The sequence below is a fragment of the Lethenteron reissneri genome, chromosome 17, assembly GCF_015708825.2.
Source record: "Lethenteron reissneri isolate LAM-NWPU_2019-01 chromosome 17, ASM1570882v1, whole genome shotgun sequence".
NCBI classification, from domain to species: Eukaryota; Metazoa; Chordata; class Hyperoartia; order Petromyzontiformes; family Petromyzontidae; genus Lethenteron; species Lethenteron reissneri.
The window spans coordinates 6,806,126-6,826,740 of record NC_083795.1 but is presented as its reverse complement, the minus strand read 5'-3'; the positions used below and the strand labels follow the sequence as shown (position 1 = coordinate 6,826,740).

At 46.1% G+C, this 20,615-nt stretch overlaps 1 protein-coding gene across 1 annotated transcript in view; it reads right to left on the bottom strand.

The window, feature by feature from the left end:
- The window catches only part of GPAM (glycerol-3-phosphate acyltransferase, mitochondrial), a 29,067-nt gene extending 19,976 nt beyond the window's left edge, over window positions 1-9,091 (bottom strand). The window contains exons 1-5 of the mRNA XM_061552987.1: window positions 8,309-9,091; window positions 6,990-7,103; window positions 2,165-2,238; window positions 1,190-1,303; window positions 303-425 (exon numbers count right to left, since the gene is read on the bottom strand). Coding sequence (XP_061408971.1) covers window positions 303-425; window positions 1,190-1,303; window positions 2,165-2,238; window positions 6,990-7,103; window positions 8,309-8,929 — 1,046 coding nt within the window. The 5' untranslated portion in view covers window positions 8,930-9,091. The remainder of the gene's footprint in view (window positions 1-302; window positions 426-1,189; window positions 1,304-2,164; window positions 2,239-6,989; window positions 7,104-8,308) is intronic.
- Between the last annotated feature and the right edge of the window lie 11,524 nt (window positions 9,092-20,615).

Genomic DNA, 20,615 nt, shown 5'->3' with positions numbered 1-20,615 from the left:
TGCACCTCAAGGTGATGGGTTAGGGCTAGGTTTGAAATTAGACCTTGGGTTAGTGTTAGGTTAAGGCCTAGGGTTAGGCCTAGCCTTAGAATTAGGATGAAGATAAAACTTCGCAATAGGTGTAGGGTTGGTTCGGGTTTAGGGTTAGGTATATGGGGTAGGTTTAAGATTTGGGTTAGAATGAAGTTTCGAAAAAGGCTGAGGGTTAGATTTAAGGTTCAACTTAGGGCTAGGTTTAGTTCTAAGTGTGTAGGTCATCCGGATCCCATCGTGCCCTCTCAGCGCTGCTCACTCGCACGCACCTCAGGATGACTGGGGACACGGTGGCAGTCATTCGCTTCAGGACACCCTGTGCCTTCTTGCGCTGCTGCGCCTCTGCCTTGGGATCCGAGCATGCCGACGTCTCGCTGATCGCTTGCCGCACCCTGGGGCCATGAACATCAAAATAGGAAACATTCGCACGTGAGACAGAGGCAACTCAGACGGTGGCGGCGGTCGTCCCGACAACTGAAAATAACAGCAAATGATGAATTCTATACATTTAATCAGAAACGTGGACATTGACAGAATAGAATACGAATCTGAAAAGTGCGCAAAGAAGCATGCAGAGATGCATGCTTGCAATGTGGGATATTGATTGCGTAGGGTCTTGCATTGGGATGATTGGCCAATTCCATTATTAAATAGAGTTTCGCATGCGGAAGGAAAGTGGAGTACCCGGGAAAAATCCATCATGCAGACAAAGGGGATACCACTCAAAGGGGCCGCACAGGCAGTTTCAGAAATTCACCGTCGGAACAGCCATCTCACAGCTCCGCCGGTTCGGGAACTTGACAAATTCACATGACCTGCCAACTTCTAACCTTACAGATCCATGGGATCTACGCCAATGTCAAGAGAAGCCATCAAACATGGGTCAATGATTGATACTCGTTGATGTAATCGGTTATCAATTCTGAATTACAGGCATGCACTACCATTTGCAAATATACGCACAAATACGTTTCTGACTTTGCATATTTTAGGCCATCTTTGGTTTTTTCCTGCAATTAGCATTGCCCTTTATTTGGCCACATTGGAGAGGTGCCGCGAGCATCACGACAGCCTCCCAGAGACATCTCCCGACGATCTACTTGAGGCTGCCGCCCACACAGTCCGGCACTGGGCATGCAGGTTTCCCCCAGAGCACCTTGTGTGGTTCAAGACGAGCTCTGTGACGTTCTTCGGGGCTCGCTCCTTATGAGCGTCCCTCTCGGTGACAAACAGCAAATAGCTCAGGCGTCTGGCAAGCCACCCTCGGTGCCTGTAGAGAAACGAGGGAAGAACAAGACATGCAATGCCCGCGAGTGATTTCCATGACGCTTTCTCGCACACATGTTTGTGCCCGCAAGTGTTCAATTAGCAAGAACAGCAAGAAGTTGCAAGGAGTTCGCAACGGGATGCCGCGATATGATACGACACATAGTCAGATTGTCGTGGGCCTTGGCGCTGAGCGAATAAATTAATCGCTGGGTTTTTTGATCGCCAAGGTTTGGGAAAACCCTTAATCAATTTCGCCAGTTCTCTCGAATAGCAACGCAACTTTATACTAATGTTTAGTTGGTATTCTATTCTATTCGAGTATAGCGATATGCTCAAGAACTGAATGCCAAAGTCGAGGTCTGCTAGCCGCGAGAGAGCTTAGGGAGAGACTACAGTTTATATTGAACCATTTTTCTGAGCGTTATCTCATGAACCCCCCCCAGCAGTTATCTCCTAAACCCCACTGTACATGGACAAATATAAAGAGCTAATGGATGAACGCTTTCAAACTAATTTGCAAAGCGTAATTTTTTTCTTGAAAAGCCGTTTCAGATGAAGCTCAATAAATCACATTATACACTGAATAATCATATAAAATAGATTTCTGACCATCGTTTTCAGATATGGAATGTAAAAATATAATCTGAATTCAGTAATTGTTTACTTATAAAGAGATGGCAGGTCTGTCCTGAGCACAACACCACACTCGATTAAAAAAAAGTAATTTAACGGTTTTTCTTTTAAATAAATTCCTGTGGTTGAAAGAGTTTGTCATCACCGGCCCAGCTAGGGTCGCTGCATTCCTCCGCCAGGCATCAGAGACTCATTTGCAAGGGATGAGGAGTGTGTGTGCTTTGTTTACCTGGTGTGAGTCTCATTCACAAAGATGACGTTTCTTAAACCCAACGCAGGGATGGAAGACGTGAAATACATCTCCTAAAACGAACAAATAAAACCAGACGCACGCAGACTGTCAGTACAAAATCCTGCCGTACACGTGTACAGCCCTTTTGTCAATCCACTGCTGGACGAGGACCTCCCCACGAACCCGCGTGGGGGGGGGGGGTCTTCATCTGACCATAATTCGGCACGTGCCGGTCACGGTGGGGATAATAGACCAAGGAGTACAGCACAGCAGTAATTTTTTTTTCTGCGCTACACTCCACTGCTCACGACGTAGCACCTGCTGCCCTATGACAACCCGTTTTGTGCAATTTGTGGGCACCAAATCAAGCATTAACCTGGCTCAAGCCTACTTAGCTCCCAGGATCTGTGGAGATCGAGTGCAGTCCGGGTAAATTTGGTCAGAGCCGTTGATGGGAGAATGTACATATTTCGCCACAATCATCGTCATCATCCAAACACTAATACAAGTGCCGCCTTTCAACAGCTTCATCCCGAGCGGATCCTATGCAGATCAAATACAAGGTTCCAACACAACCTGGTGAATTACTGAGGAAGACAGTCATACAACAAAAACATTTACCTTGCTGCTATTTTTCACGGGACATTCACGATTCATTGATTCAATAAGAATTCTTACATTCAAGAGACATTCATCAGATCATACACCTACGAATCAATTCGGAATTTATACGCATTACAAAAAGGCCAGAACAGAATGCCTCGAGAAGGAAATTGTTTGTTGTTGTAAACAGCTGACCTGCTCCTACTGGATGTAGTAAAAGGAAGCATCATCGCTCGTCAGATTCCTCCAGTCTAATTTAGGATTGTGATCAAATATTCTAATTCTGATGTAGATATAATTAGGAGGAGCTTATGATGGGTGGGGCACATATCGCTCATGACCCATATGGCATGGGGAGGACCTTCATCCAGCAGTCGCTTGACAAAGCGATGTGCTACTATGCTTGTTTAACGTTTAGTAAAAACACGCGAGGCATAACATGAGAGATTACACAAATGCAATGGACAGTACATACAAGACACTGCAAACTAAACAAAGAATTGATTCTTGACCCCGATTCATGACAACCTTTGGTGGGGTGAATTACTACATGCCTCATGTGCATACAGCGATAACCAATGTTGTATTGTACAATGTTCCGACATGTATGCTCTCCGCCTTCACCAGCGTGCAACGACCAGTGTGCGTGCGGGTTCACCGACCCACGATGACCAGCCGACGAGGCATGGTCAAATAACCCATACAACTTGCACTGTATAGAGGGGCCCTTGTTCAGCACATTGACAAAATGAGTTGTACATTGAACATAGGGGAATAAAAAAGCCTATACACGTGTGTGCATCACTATAAATCCCATAAGGAATGAATTAAACAAAGTTTGATTGACATTGAATCATTCCTGTCACATGCATACTTACTAGACGGGAGCTTTACCACTTACAAACTTGCACAATAGAATGTCACTTTTATTAATAAAAATAAAAGGCTCGAACTCCATTGCAAGCCCTTAACATAATTCACAGAAGAATGTTAAGACCCAGTAGATTAATGTTCATGAAGGTACAATAGCACAAGTATCAAATTCCATGCCAAAAGCTGATTAGCTAAGTGCCAGAAGCTTATTTGCAAAGTTGTCGCCTTAATTCTGTTATGACATACTTGAATAAAAATAATAATGGCCTTCATCCTGAAAAACCTCACCCTGTCTCACGACTCTTGCAATGGGATGTTTGGACCATTCCCTAAGTGAGTGTTTTACATGTGGCTGGAAACTGGACTAACCACACATCAGAGGGGGTGACACTCAAAGCTCCGCACAGATAGATGAAAGAATCTATAACAGTATTTCCATCTCCTGTTAACCCCGTGGCCAACACCTGGCAGTCAGACTCAACAAGATTATCTACCACTCGCGTCTCTCCCCTTTATTTCGTCGGTCGTCACATGGCAACGAACGAGGAGGCTGGACAAACGTCCACAACTCCGTCGGTTCTCCAGTCATGGCGATCACTTCCTACACAGCGACATTATTTCTCGACGATCCACCTCTTGCCTCTACGACTTGTTCCTTCTACTTGGCAGTGTGAGGCCATTTGATGGCAAATTGCTATCGCCAAAGCTCCCGCTGCCCACGTTACATTGACTTGAAAGCAAAGCAGTGCTTTTGAAAAATGTATGAGCCCGAGAACAAAATTCAACTCTCTGCACCATTGAACATATTTACAATTCAATAAGCATTAAATATACATCGTAACAAGTGGCGGGGGGGGTTTGTCGACGGCAGCACAAATATCCGCCTTCAGCCCTTAATCAATAGCCGTGTTAAATAATCGAGAAGTATTTTTCCTGCAACTGTATTGCAATGCACAGGACGAGCAGTGGCGCTGTAGCAAGCGTACTGCACGAATGAACCCTGCCAGCTGAGTTCAGCTCAGTGGCGAGTGATATCTTTGACAAACCCCATCACCAACTTACGCTGGCGAAGTATGGTCAAACAACTGTCATGACTGAATGTGGTAGGTCTTCATCCAGCAATGGTTTGACAAAAGGATGGAAATTATTATTAAAAAAATTTTTACCGCAATGCATAAAACTATTACACACATTCCTCATTTCACATGGTAGATGCTTTCGTGAAAAGTGATGCATTAAGTGGGGAATTACAGCTACTGAATCATATTTGCACTATAAAATCAGCCTGCAGTCATCCCATGGTGGGACAGAACTGAGATGACGGTACGCTGCGTACTGTATCATAGCGCTGAGTCGCGTAGCTCAAGAAAGTAGCCCATCGCCAAACGCTCAGAAAATACGTTATAACGGTGCGCGTTCTGCGTTATAACGGTGGGCGTTCTGCGTTGCGCGAAAAATGTTCGAGTAGAAGAACCCGTGTATATTACAGCAAAAATGCGTTACGTGAAAACACGTTAAGCGAGGACTTGCCCTACTGTACTTAGCAGTCTTGTGACATGCGGCTGGGTTATTATTAAAATTGAAAGGTAGCATCTGGGAAACTGTATCACAGCTGTTAAGCCCATGTACTTCACAGATTAAAAGTGAGGGAAATCAAAGCTATTTATACACTGCAGCAAGACGCCAAATCAACGGGTTAGTTTCAAACTCCACACCAAACTCAGCTGCGAGCAACTCAGCCACTATAGGCAGTCCTTCAAAGTACCCCCCCCAGGGCTAATCGATTCAATTGTCATAATTCGGGGCCACGCGTAAATGGAAGTATAGAGTTTATGTATCGTTTGCTACGTCTTGTTTGTACACTTTAATTCGTTCTATTAGTCTAAACGTAACGTTAGTCTAATAATTTGCATGTAACTGACAAATTATGAAGCGTGACATATTTACAAAAATGTGATGCTTGTATTGTCAGCATGATAATTAAGTTTAATCCAGGAATTAATAGTTACATGCTTGGAAGTTTATATACATACTGCATGGTATAAGGTACCATTACGCTCAGCAAGTAACATTCAGACCTTCATGAAACCACTGCTGGATGAAGGCCTCTTTACGCTAAGTCAGTCTGGGCATCCGTGGAGAAGAGCTTCATAGCTCATCGGATTCCTCCTCCAGTCTAAATAAAGATTCTGATCAATAAATATTCCGAGTCACGGACGATTGCTTGAGCATATTACACCACTCTGCTTAGTATGTCTTAGAGAACCGGAGAAGGGAGAATGACCCAGGACCAGTTCAAACCACTCTCCACCGAGGTTAGCCGGGGCCGGGAATCGAACTCGGGTAGCTGGCTGGGTTCAAAGCGTAGTGCATTAACCATCCAACCACCGCTCCGCACAAATTGCGCACGAAGGAAATCTCACTGGAGCATTCACATTAATGAGCTTCACATTCACCAGCAGTAAGCTGATAAAACTTTCCAGAGAGCGAGCCAAGATTAATTTATTTAGGGGGCGAACTAAAAGCCTTTTGTTACTGTTGTAGAAAAGGATTTTGAGCACGCGTGGGATTGTAGCAATTAATGCAATGATGCTACGCCAAACAGAATCTGAACAGCACCACCGTGGACTAACGGCATCATCGGTCGGAGATGATGATCCAGTTGAGGCGGTTCTGTAGGCGCACCAGCCTATTCTTGACTCATTCGCCAGGTGCACACACGTGGTTCCCTTAGGAATACGTGCATGGAAGCCAGCACGTGTATGCCCCATACTCGGAAATACAAACTGTGACTCAGATTTAATGAAATGCCACACCCTTAATAGTTCTCAATGCAACAATCGCTAAAAGATGCACACCCTCTTACTCAGTCCGAGTGCCCTTCTGCATAATAATGAAGACTATTTTACAGACTTTTTGTCGATGTATTGCTGGGTAAAGGCCCCCACCCCCCCCGGCATCCTTCCCCATGCCTTGTTGTTCATGGCAGCTGTTTGACAACTACAGCACGCTGGTCGGTGCGGGTGAGGAGGGAGGAATCAAACTCAAGTCGTCAGGGTCAAACTGCAGTGTGCTAACCTGAAGTACCACCGCTCCTTGTCAGCATACTCACAAACACACGGTGTTTGAAATGTGCCGTGTGTACATGTTCAATCTTCATTCATATATATGCAAGGGGAAGCCTTGCCAGTATTATGAAACCATGTGTGTGTACTTCTGAATGCATAAATCATGCATGCAGTGTCGCTTAAAATAAGTGCATTATCCTTTTGGACGAGACAGAGGTGTAAATCTAAGTGGAAGAGAGAAGTGTTCTGAATGAAATATCCCGTGTGGGTGAAGTTACCCTGCTTCTGGGAGTGCAGATACCACAGCTCCTTCCAAGAAATGGCCTCACGCTGCCCAGGAAGGTCTCGATGTGATAGGGAGACTTCTTGAAGAAAGACAGCTGGCTTGTCACCTGCAACAATTCCAGCAAAATATATAAATTAAACATAATTTTCTGAAAGTATTTTTCTTTTTTTAGAGCCCCACCTCTGATTAGCGCAGTTAGCTATGTACGATGTGAACGAAGTCCAACAAACACATGCCCCGTCTTCAATGTCACATTTAAAAATCACTTCTTTTACAGCCCTCTGTCAACCCATTGCTGGGTGAACTAAGTCTTCCTCAGGCAATGTTGATCAATGGGGGCTGGTTGACCATACTTCATCCTGCCACTTTGTGTGGTTTGGCGAACGGGAGGTTAAACCCGAGGAGCAGTTCAGATATTACTCGCCACTGATGTTAGTCTTGACCAGGAATTGAACCACGAACCACTGTGTCACTTGCTCACCACGTCTGCCACATACTTGGTGCAAACATCCCCCCCCCTTATCCTCCTCTAGTTGAGAACAGTCCACATCACGGCCTCGTACACAAACTTGATCACCAAAGGGCTTCCTAAAACCACCAGCGAGCGAAATGAATCGCTTGCCTTGCACTCCGTTCTAGGTTGGAAATTGAATTCCTGTTCATTCTGAAAATGATTGACCAAGTCGCTGATGACGTCCAATGTTGACAAAAGTTGATTTAGCTGCGACAGCGCCAATTCCCATTTCGATCAGCAGGGCTTTTACCGCTACGAACGAGCACGTCTTTAGTTGCAGATGCATTTGCCCGTTCTCTCAACTCCAAAATTGTATTGTTAAATCACTGCAATTGTTCTGGATGATCAGTGATCAGTTATAACAATACGAATTTGGGCCAGCCGAGCCAATAATAGTCCTGCACTGGTTAGGATTACCCTAATACGCTATCAGTATCACGTGCGAATTGACACAGACGGGCCGTGAAGGTTCATAAGTGAACGTCTCTTTTTCAATCCACTGCTGGATGAGGGCCTCCCCACTCCGTGTGAATCAGGAGCATCTTTAACTCTTATTGGCCACGCCGGTGAGTGCTGGGTTGGTGAATGAACGCCGTGGTCGGAAATCGAACTCGGATCACAGGTTTCGTAGCACATTACACTAACCACAGGAATTACCAGCACCCCCCCCCCCCGACACAGAATAACGATATGCATCTATTAATCACTTAAAAGACCACATCTTCTCATTAATTTCCTGGCCGACCAGGATTTGTTTTTGTTTTTGCATTGGGCGGTGGCTGAAATGGTTCACCCACCGGGTTCGCGTTGGCATCGGCAGCAACAGCAGGAGGATGAGCAGGAGGATGAGCAGGAGGATGAGCAGGAGGATGAGGAGGGGCAGCAAGTCCTGACGGGCTCACCCACCCGTTGCTCGCCTGCTTGCCGTGCCGAGGCACCGAGAAGCCGGCAGCCGGCGGCCGAGGCGGCCCGCGCAGAGACGAGGGCGGCGCTGCAGCGGCGACGCCGGCGGACTTGGGGCCGATGGGCTGGTGGGAGCCGGAGGGAACCGCCGAGGAGCCAGACACAGCGGCTGCACATTTGGAGAGGCCCGGCAGAGAAGCTCCTGATGAGGTGGGCACATATTTTGAGGGCGGCGTGAGAGCGGAGCCGGACAACGAGTGGCCGGCGAGAGGGGGCCCCGGAAAAGTATGTCCCGACAGGAGGGACCCCGACAGAGCCGAGCCCATCAGCGAGGAGCCCGCGAGAGAAGACCCCGACACGGAGACCCCCGTCGGAGGAGAGCTCATCAGCGAGGCCCCCGCCGGAGGAGGAGGAGGAGGCGGCGATGAAGAAGCCAGCAGAGTGGGCCCGTGGTGCAGGCCTCCCCCATTAGTCATCACAGTGGCCGCAGCCACCACCGTTTCCGCCGCCATCATGGGGTACCCCACCCTGTTGCGGGATGTTGCAGGGGGTTAAGCAGGAGGGAGCGACGAAGCGGCGGCGAGGGCTGAGGAGGTCAGCGGCACGTGGAGGCGGTGGCGGCGGCAGAGACGCGCTGCGCCATGGCGAGCAGAGAGAGAGGCTCGGACCGCCTCCCGCCTCTCGTTACAAATCGTACACCGCATAGGGGTGTCGCCTCGAGCCACGATTGGCCAATGGCGAAGGGCGGGCCCGAGTGGTGGGGTGGGGGGTCACGTGAACGAGACGTTGGCCAATAAGGAGAGCGCGGGTTGCGCTTTAGTTGTACGATTTTAGAAGGCGGGCTTCACCGGCCGCAAGGGCCGCAGTGTGGGTGGGCGCCCACGTGAAGGTCGTGGGGGTCCCCGAGGGGGGGTCACGACGGTCGCGATGACCTTCGCCAGAGACGTGGCCCACTGATAGGACACTCTATATGCAAGATATGGTGCAACATTTTTTGTTTATTAAATAAATTCAACGTGTATTGCAGCGCAGTAAAGTCGTCTGAAGTAAAATTGAGACGCAACAAAGTGTTTAGATAAATTGTAAGCACAATGGTTTTGTCAATGTGTCTTAAGACTTTAGTGACCCCCCGAGGGACCCACCCCTTAATATTCTACTGTCAGCTGGAGGATCTTGAGCACCCATTCATTCAACCACGCGGGAACCCATTCAGTGAAGTGCAGGCGGTTTTACAAAACCCGATAACCCACATTTATAGGAATATTTTTTTTATTTATATGACTCATGCTGGCTTCATTTAACTACATTGACAAATAACCAATGTTTGATCATTGTGATTACAGTATATCAAAATGAACATATTCCTTAAATTTTTACTTTTAACTTTCGTGACTGCAGGAATTCATATTCTTTGGTTCTTTCGGTAAAGTAACGTAGATAGAAAAAATTATAATAAAAAATTAAGTGAATAAAAATATCACGACGTTTCGATCGCAACACAAGCGGTCCTCATCAGGCAAAGGAGTTAGCGTCTAAAGGCAAACTGTTTATAAAGGTCCTGATCAAAAAGAGACCAGACGGCTCAATGAGCCATCTGGCTACAGGAAAGAAACCCATACTGACGCCTACCTAAAACCTGATTCCCACCACCATCCATCCCAGAAGAATTCCTTCATAAAAACGCGACACCATATAGTTCAATGTATCTCCGACCATGAACACCTAACCAGTGAACTCAAACACGTACACCAAGCTCTCAAGGCGAATGGATATTCTGACTCCACGATCCGCAAAGCCATCACCCCAACCGTGAGGAAGGAGCCATCTGAGGATCCAATCAAAACCATTACCCTGCCATACAAAGCAGGGGTAACCAAAAAGATTTCCAAAATCATGAACAAACACAAGATCCAGGTCCGATTTAACGCAGTACATAAAATTCGTGATATGATGCCATCTGTGATGGACAAGATTCCAGACATGCAATATCCCGGCATCTACAAACTAAGCTGTATCTGCGACAGCAGTTACTATGGGGAAACTAAGCGACATGTCTCGGACCGTGTTCGTGAACATAAGGCAGATTTGAAACACAGTAGGACCAATACTTCTGCCGTGGCTGATCATTATTTTAATGCGGCTGGCTCACACGAAATTGATTTCTCGAAGACGATGGTACTTTGCAAGCCTCCTGGTTATCAACAAAGATTCGTTCATGAAGCCATCCATATATACAGACACAGACACAACTTCAACCGAGAGGAAGGTTATAGACTCAGCAATCATTGGAAAGATGTCATCAACCACTTTGGGTCATGACTTGACTTGTGTTTTCTTGCCAATCAACCTCCACCGTCAGCAGTGTGGTGTGTGGAGCGGGGTGCAGGGATTTCTTGGCGGCCCTTTGCTGCATTGGCATTGCCGCTGCATTGCCATTGTTGCTGCATTGACATTGCTGCACCGCCCATGCTCCTGGTGCTGCTGATACACTTGGGCTACGCCCATCTCCAAACCTTTATAAACAGTTTGCCTTTAGAGGCTGACTCCTTTGCCCGATGACGACCGCTTGTGTTGCGATCGAAACGTCGTGATATTTTTATTCACTTTATTTCATTATTATTTTTTCTATCTACGTGACTTTACCGAAATAACCAAATAATACATATTCCTTAACTTCATTCATAACTTAATCCACTATCAAGGCGTGACCCTACCTACCACTAGCATCGCGAACCAATCTCAGGTCAACCTCGGATTAATTGGCCCCACGGTGGCGAGATCTTAACTACCTCAGCTGGTATGCAGGAGGTCGTGGGTTCGATCCCGACCCTTGAAACCTGTTGTATATTTAGAGTTTGCATGTTCTCTCCGCAGTTGTGTGGGGTTTTCTCCCTGTCCTTCAGTTTTCCCCCTCCACATTCATAAACATGCGTTTAGAGTTGTTGGCTGTTTTACATTTTCACGTGATAAGCCACTTCGTTGAGTTATGATTTTTGGCCAGGTCGCTTGAAAAATAGACGAATAGCTTCGTGGGCCTTCTCTGGAAAATTAAATATATTTGATCCTAATTCGCTTTTTTTTTGATGGTGTTATGTACAATACTATGATGTGGTCAAATGTTTGAGGGCCTCCCCACACTAGGTGGGTCGCGGAGGTTATTTGACCGTACTTCACTGTGCTGGTCAGTGCAGGTTGGTTGACAGTGGAGAGTACAGATTTGTGAAGTTTGGGGACGTACATAGCTCCACATAAAATATGAGAAGAGGGGAAAACACGCGTTAAATACACTTGACTGTTATGGCATAATTTAAAATGGTAATTGGAGAATGTGCGAGGCTGTCGTAAGGTGACCAGACTAGCGAGTAAGGAATTCGCGTGTAAACATCAGTTGATGAAAGTCCCACTGTATTTCTGACCAACACCACCTCGCCAGTGAACTGGAACATGTACACAAAGCTCTCAAGATGAATGGGTACTCGGACCGCATTATTCGCAAAGCTGTTTCTCCAACCATGGAGAAACAACTTCCTGAGATGCCGATCAAAACCATCACGTTACCATACATAGCAGGTGCTACGAAAAAGATTTCCAAAATTTTAAACAAACACAAGATCCAGGTCCGATTCAATACAGTACACAAAATCCGTGATCTAATCCCATCTATGAAGGATGTCATTCCTGACATGCAATATCCTGGAGTCTACAAACTAAGTTGGCACGGTGGTCTGTGCACTATGCAGAGGTCACAACCGGGTACCCGATACCCGTACCCTACCCGATACCCGGCTACCCATTCCCGGCCGGGTACGGGTACCCGTTTGCGACCCTGGTGTGGCCGAGTACGGGTACGGGTAGGCCGTGAGTCACTGATGAGTAACCGTTTGTCACTCATTTCCCAACGTCTTGTCTCTTCTCACAATTCAAGTTCTTAGAATCAACCCATCCGCGCCTGCAACATGGCTTCATTCCAGAGGTCGCAATCAGGTACCCGATACCCGTACCCTACCCGTACCCGGCCGGGTACCGGTAGGGTACGGGTACGGCCGGGTATGGATACGGGTACCCGTTTGCGACCCTGGTGCGGCCGGGTACTGGTAAGGAATCAAAACCCGTTTGCGACCTCTGGCACTACGTGATGAACCCGGTGACCTGAGTTCGATGTCAAGCCACGGCTCACATCAGTGACGAGTTATTTACAAACCGGTGTTAGCACTTCCCTCTTACCAGCGTGGACCAGCGTGGTTGCAGTTTGGCCAAGGAACCCCTTTGACAGAAAGACGTGGGGTGGCGTTCATCCAGCATCGAGCAGTAGGTTATAAATACATTGTCGTAGAAAAGTTACTTCGGTATTCTCAGACAGATCCAGTGGCAAAGCTCTTTTCACAAAGGCATGCGAAGCTTGTGATGGGAAAAAGAGCTCATTTAAAAAAATCAAAGCCCCTCCCAAAGCCATCTTCCTGTCAGAATAGTCTTGCGACGTAAGGCGTGTGGTCACTCACAGAAAGCTGGGCATACATTTTACTCAAAAGGGATGATGGCCAGGGGTAGAGACTAAGGACGGAATGACAGCCAAATCCGTGAATTCAACCGAGAGTGCATGGAACGAGTAGCTGGATCGTTGCATCTTGAGACCGTACGAGATGGGCTACGGCTTGGTGATGCTTTCATGAAGCAGCGGATAGATCATGGCTGATAATTACAAACGTGTTTACATAAGTGTTGGTAAAAAAAAACAAGAACACATAGTCTCAGGTTGTTTTCGGTATAGTCACTTTACCGAAAAAAACCTAACAGTATATGAATCCTTGCAGTCACGAAAGCTTCAAATCAAGAACGCATAGCTATCAGAAAACTGCCCATACTCGTTTGTTTTACCAAGTATGACCCAGCTCGCTGGCAATCAGTTGCAAAGTTCTTTCTGGTTTCAGCATCTTTTGTTTACTTATAAAAGTCCCGTGTGTTAGCGTTTTTAAATCGTTTCACAACAACAAGTACAGTACAACTTTTGGCAGAGAGTGGCAATGCGATAAATCACTGACACTTAAATGCCGTCTAGCCCACGGTAAACAGAATGTGTTGCGTTAATAATTTAACGTCACACTCTGTTGACTCGTTAAGATAAAACAGTCCAAACTACCAAGTCACAAAAATGTTTTACAGATAAAATCCTGTAAATAATATATTGACGGACTAGAAGTATCATCACAATTATCTCTCGATGTGCGTGTCGAGCCCGTTTGTCAATCCACTGCTGGATGAGGGCCTGCTCACGCCGTACGGCCCACAGTACTTCACCGTGCTGGTCATTGATGAGCAGGGAGCATAGTCAAGGGAGCATGGAGGTATACTACAACAATGGATTTTACCCTGCTGCCTACAACGTATTCCCGCAGCCTATAAACACAATGTTATGATGTTATGCATGGAAAACACATTCCTGCGGAGGGAGCTGGTAGGAACGTTGGGTTGCTCGGTCAATGGCCAGGGTCAACGGCGGGCACAAGCCGGCGTGAGTAGGTTAAACGTTGAGTTTTAAAAGGGCACCACGGGGTGACAAGCCCCTCCCCACCCAGCCCACCCCTCCAACCCACCCCCCACTCAGCCCCACCATCCCCACCCAGCCCCTCCCCACCCTCCCCTCTTCACCCAGCCCGACCCCTCCCATTTTTGGATTCACGACGGACGGACAGACACAATAATCCAACTGTGGGCTGGTGGAACCAGGTGGTTCCTACCAGTATCATCCATATGAATCCTAATTGAGGCTTTAGCCTGCTTAGATTTGGAAGCTGATGAAGTGATTTCGTCATCGATGTTTTCTTGTGATCCAGATAGAATGTGTATACGTCACCCATAATTGTACACATAACGTATGTCATTTTCCTTACATGTCTTATGCATAATTTGGAGTTGTGCTTTCTTTGTTCTGAGACCCACTGTGATTGAACGTTTACACTTTCACCACAGGTCGAAATCCAATTATATACATTTAGTATGTAAACCTCAGCCCTTTGTTAATCGACTGCTGGATGAAAGCCTTTCCATTTTGTATGCATGGGGGGGTTGTTTGGCCATACTTCACCAAGCTGGTCACTGTGGGTTGGTGAAATAAGAGGCCCAGGACCGCTTTAGATATCACTAGCCACTGATGTTGGTCGTGGCCATGAATCAAACTCAAGTCGCCAGATTCATAGCACTGGGCTCGAACCACGACACCACCACTCCCTCCTCAGATTTATATCCACTTTTATATCCTCGCGACTTTAGGGAGACCATACAATCACACTTTGAAATACTGTACATTTTAAATGTGCCGATTAAGGCAAGTGTTGATCAAAATATCAAAGGGTTAACTTCGCAATTTCAGCAATGAACGAGTGAGTAACGATGCGAGTGCGGCCAAACAAGTAACCATGTAATTTTACTCCTAATGTGATAATCAGATGCTGGCATAAATCAAACTTAATACCGCATTATTTATTCAATAACATTTTGAGTATTCATAATCTAACAACGCTTTGCCTGACATTAATGCCCCATATATTTTCTACGTGTATATAATAATTCATTCCTGAAACTGGCCCAATCGTTGTTGTATCTCCACTGGCAATATATAAATTACCTGCTCCAGATGTAAACACTATTTTCCTTCATCAAAATCTTTTAAATATATTTGGTCATTTGCCCCAATTTTATCACGGTTTGATAATGGGTTTTTTACCCTTTAATCTGGCAACAAAACTGACACCTTTTTTACAAGGAGTCATGTTTGCATTGACCACAATACCTGCAGTCAGAATGCAAACAAAAAACATAACTCTGATAATGTATGCACTGTCCTTGAAATTGATTGGTCCACACCCGAGACAGCTTTCTTTAGAGCCTAGTCTCACATGGTGTTGGTGTAAATGCTTACCCCGAGCTCTCATACTCTGATGGTGCATTGTACTTGAGTTGTGCGCCTTTTGGCGTCATCTGGTCCAACAAGATCCGTTTAGCGTTAGGAGAAGTAACAGCAGCAGATGTGAGTGTGAATGCGATTGGTATTACCTTGTTATCGCGGCATCTCTTGAGAAAGGTTAGCGACTCGATCAGTTGAGCCTTCTTGTCTCGCAGTCTGTTAACCAAAGAGGATGAATCCCTGCAGTCACGAAAACTTCAAATCTGAACATCAAACATGTTTTGGTGGTGTACTAACAGTTATTTATTTCATTATGTATTGACACTTATCACCCATGAAACGCTGAACTGGATGCATAAAGCAAGTGTTGTCTGCTGCTGTGGGCAGTGCGACGTTGTGGACAGTGCGGCAATAACCATCGTTGGATTGTACTTTCTATGACCCCCCGCGTCTGTGGTTCCCCATATTTTCCAACCCACGCTAACCAGCATGGAGAGGTCTGCTCACCGGCAGGACCTGCATGGCATGGGGAGGCCTTCATTCAATGGTGGATTGATAACAGTGCTGTTTGTGTGCATGCGTATTTACTTTATTGGTCAAATATTTGTGCCACGCGCAACCGATGCTCATTTGACCAGGGTCACGGTCAAGGTCACATTGACTAAAATTGCAAATCTCATTTTTGCGCGTGTTTGCTTTCAGGATAAGTCTCAGACTCTCTGACCGTTCTGAACAAACTTTAGATGGAAACACTGTTCCATTCACGGTGACCTCCACGAGATCACGTGGGAACGCCACTGCGCACTCCCATCGTTCACCAGCAGCGTTTCAGAGATTCATTCACCAGGGAGGCTACCCCTGAAGACCGCTCCCAATTGGCTCACCGAACAACCTCCGCATGAACACGTGAAGCACGTGACTGAGCAACTTCCCGCCGTGCGAAAGAAGACGGTGACCCGTGCACAAACATTGAGAACTGAGTCGGGCGGTCCTCAAACCAACCTGACTACAATGACAATTCATATCAATGAAATCAGGCGCTTATGCTGCAATTATTTTTAGTAAAGTCACGTAGAAGGGAAGTAATAAAATAATAAAAATAAAACATAATAAAATAATTCTCACGACGTTTCGGCTACAACGCAAGCAGCCGTCTTGTTAGTGCACCTGAAGACGGCTGCTTGCGTTGTAGCCGAAACGTCGTGAGAATTATTTTATTATGTTTTATTTTTATTATTTTATTACTTCCCTTCTACGTGACTTTACCGAAAGAACCAAGAAGATGAATCCCTGCAGTCACGAAAGCTTTAAATCGAAAATTATTTTTAGCATAATGATGCATTGATTCACTGAGTAAAGTCCACTCCTGAATTCAAGACACGCACATTAAATTGCACTTTGTTGTGTAAGAATCGAGGGGGTGTATTTTTTATTATTATTTATGATGCAGCATTTTGTACGTGGAGGTGGTGCGGTGCTGCAGTGCTTTGCGTACTGCACTACCAACCCAGGCACGTCGAGTTCGATTCCCGGCCACGACTCACATCAGTGGCGAGTGAAGTTTGGTCAAAACAACCACCATGATCACCGACACACGGTCTGGGGGGGGGGGGGGAGCCACTCATCCAGCAGTCGATCGGCACACGCGTGCCGTACGTGTCCAGTGAACTTGGCAATGCGCGTGAGAGACCACGTGGTGGCACTCCTCCCTCGTGTCTGAGGCCAAAAAAAACCACCACCACCCCCCCCACCGCTCTGGCAAGTTACCATATTATCTGGATTATAAGACGCACTTCTCCACCCCCCCCCCCCCCTCCGTTAGGCGTGTGTGTTACCAGTTTTGTATAACTTTGACACCAGGCAGACGTATGGGGTGCGTCTTACTTTCAGGAGCGTCTTATAATCCGGAATTAAACGATGTATTTGGTGATACTGAGTTGGGAGCGGTGCGCAAGCATGCAACAGCAAAAACCTTACATTGGAAAAAAAAAACTGCCTTCAAACGAAAACAATGTATAATAGGCGACGTTTTGGGGAATGACCCTTCTTCACAGCACGCACAGAGGCCCGAACAAGTAGAGTATGTGAAGAAGGGTCGTTCCCCGAAACGTCGCCTATATATACATGTTCGTATTATGCATATCATCTGGGGACTACGGTTATACATTCGCGCACACATGCTGGAGTCGGGAAAACTGTGGAACAGAACATAATCTCACTCAATCAGAACATTTATTGATACTGGAGGAATCCGATGAGCTATAAAGCGTTTTTTCACAGATGTCCAGTAGGGGAGGGTAAGAACGTTACGACAACAGACAGTACAAAAACACGGCAGTAGTGCAAAGTACAAGAATGGGTAAACAAATCGCTAAAACACACACAAATAAAACACTCAACCATCCCCATCCTATTCTTGGTTCTTTCGGTAAAGTCACGTAGAAGGAAGATAATAAAACAATATAAATATAAAACAATAAAAATTCTCACGACGTTTCCACTGCAACACAAGCAATCATCATCAGGTGTGAAATGATGATGATTGCTTGTGTTGCAGTCGAAACGTCGTGATAATTTTTATTGTTTTATGTTTATATTATTTTAGTATCTCCCTTCTACGTGACTTTACCGAAAGAACCAAGTATATGAATCCCTGCAGTCACGAAAGCTTTAAATCAAAATTCATCCCCATCCTACCAGGCAAAGCCCAATGAGGTATTAATTTATTTTTCAGAGGCGACCTGGCACTCAAATGATAGCTCAACAAAGTGGGCCATCATTTGGACATTTATAGCACCTAAAATATCTAAATAATCTCAATGCATCTTTCGAAATGTGGAGGGGAAAAACCGGAGGACACGGAGAAAAAAAAATCCACGCGATCACGGGCAGAACACACAAACTCAAAATATGCGGGTGTCAGGGTCGAACCCTCGACCTCCTGCATACCAGGCGAGATAGATAACATCTCGCTACCGTGGCACCCCTTAAATTAATAAATTAAGCATATGCTTTTAAATTGCATAATCAATTCCCAATCTTTGGAAGGGCAGTAAAACAACAGTAAAACAGTCCCCGACCACACCATGACAACACACAGTCCCTCAATAAAAAAAATGTAACTCAATATATTGTTTGCATCTTCTTGGTTCTTTCGGTAAAGTCACGTAGAAGGGACTTTACCGAAAGAACCAAGAAGATGAATCCCTGCAGTCACGAAAGCTTTAAATCGAAAAATATTGTTTGCACTTTGACTATAAATATTGTGGTAAATGCAGACACGATTCCTTGTAAAAGGTTTCAGTTTGGTGTTTTAACAACTTAACACCTCTTCTATTATTTTATTATGTTTTATTTTTATTATTTTATTATTTCCATTCTACGTGACTTTACCGAAAGAACCAAGAAGATGAATCCCTGCAGTCACGAAAGCTTTAAATCGAAATTTTACTTAACACCTGTTTTGTTGCCAGATAAAAGGGGAAAAACCTATTATCTCAATATATTGTTCCGAATTAAATTTACAAATCACATATGGAAATGTGGCTGTATCCAGCACGAACGTTCTGCTTCACGAAACATATTTTGAAGCAGAAGATTTATGATTTTAATGGAGGAAACACGGTTGTACCAAAACGTTGGTGCTGCAATGGCAAAGGCTCTGCCACCTCCTCCTCCACGTGGCACAATATGCACGCGTTGCACGAACGCAGCCTGGTTGAGTTGCCACGCGTCCCAAAGGGGACCCTGCAATTCACGTCACGTGGAACAACAACAACAATAGTCGCCTCTGTTCTCCGCGAAGTGGCGGTGACGTCACCACGGCGCTTGTGCCAGACTAGGTGCACCTTGAGGTCACGTGAAGTGTCGAAATGGCTCGCTAGCTGGAGGTCACGGGACAAATGCAGATGTTGTGGGTTTGTTGAATGGGATGACTTGCAGACGCTGTGCCAGCTCGACCAATTTTAGACACCCGGCGATCCACTCGTTGTTGTGAGTGTCCGCTTATTTTCCTCCAACTGCCCAGTAGCGTCCATCGCGAATGTCCTCCACAGAGACCGATCTTGATATCGTTGGTGCCGGTCATCTGAAATTCCAATCAGTAAAGTCACATAGGTAGAAAAATTAAACCAAATAAAAATAGTATTAATTTTTTTACCTACGTGACTTTACCGAAAGAGCCAACGAGTATAGATTGCTGCAGTCACGAAAGCTTCAAATCAAGATGAATTCCAATCAGCTCCACATCCTCCTGTACCGCATCAGTCCATCTCCTCTCCAGTCCGTACCGCACCCCTCTATCCCTCCAAACAGAAGCCAAACATCACGTGGTACAACACTGAATTGGTGACGGCCGCGTCACGTGGAACGCACGCGTAGAAAAGACAAAGATCCCCCCTATAACCTTAACATACTGTTGGGCCAAGTGCTGTTAGCGAGCACACTTACACCTATGCACACACGCGCACACCATTTACATCTTCATTTGAATCTGCGCTTTCTACGTCACGCACGTAGGACGTGTTTAGCAATCATCGGGCGCGTGCGGAGCGTAACGATGTATATGTATGTTGACGGACGTGTAACTACGCACAAAAAAACTAACCCATTCGTCAATAACAGTGTGGGCTCAAATCGAAACATATCTAATAGCCGATGTTGCCACCGCGATGCCCCTGGGTAAGCACCAGGTGAGACGCAGATTGGCCCGCAAGACGAGATTAACACTTGGGCGCCAACCAATTCGCTCGCTGCCGGGAATACGTGGAACTGATTTGAGTAACTATTGAATTGTGCCCGTAAAAAAAGAATCATTAACGAGTGTAGTATATCATCCGCAATTTGAGTTTGACCTGCCAAAACCGAACGATGAGTACGCGTGCAACGACGCCTTAATAAACAGAGTCGTGTAAGTGGAAACGGAGGCCCCATAGAGTGAAGAGGTCATCATTCTTTATGAGACTCGCGGGGCATGCGGGCGACTTGATATCATCATCGCACGGTCATTCTATTACGGCGCTCGCACACGCACAGACAAAGATCCCCCGTATAGCCTTTAATAGGCTGTTGGGGCAAGTGTTGTTAGCGAGCACCAATGAAGACCGGAACGGTACACGAGGGGGTGGGTGGCCAGTACCACGACCGACCGCCTTTGTCTCCCGAGTGGCGATGTTTACACACCGCACCCGGTACTCATTTGAAGCTGAGTCGACCGAGGGGATGCCCAGAATCGGTTCGTAACGCACCGCGCTAACCACTGCACCACTTCTTCCCATACAATACAATACCCGCCATTCGCC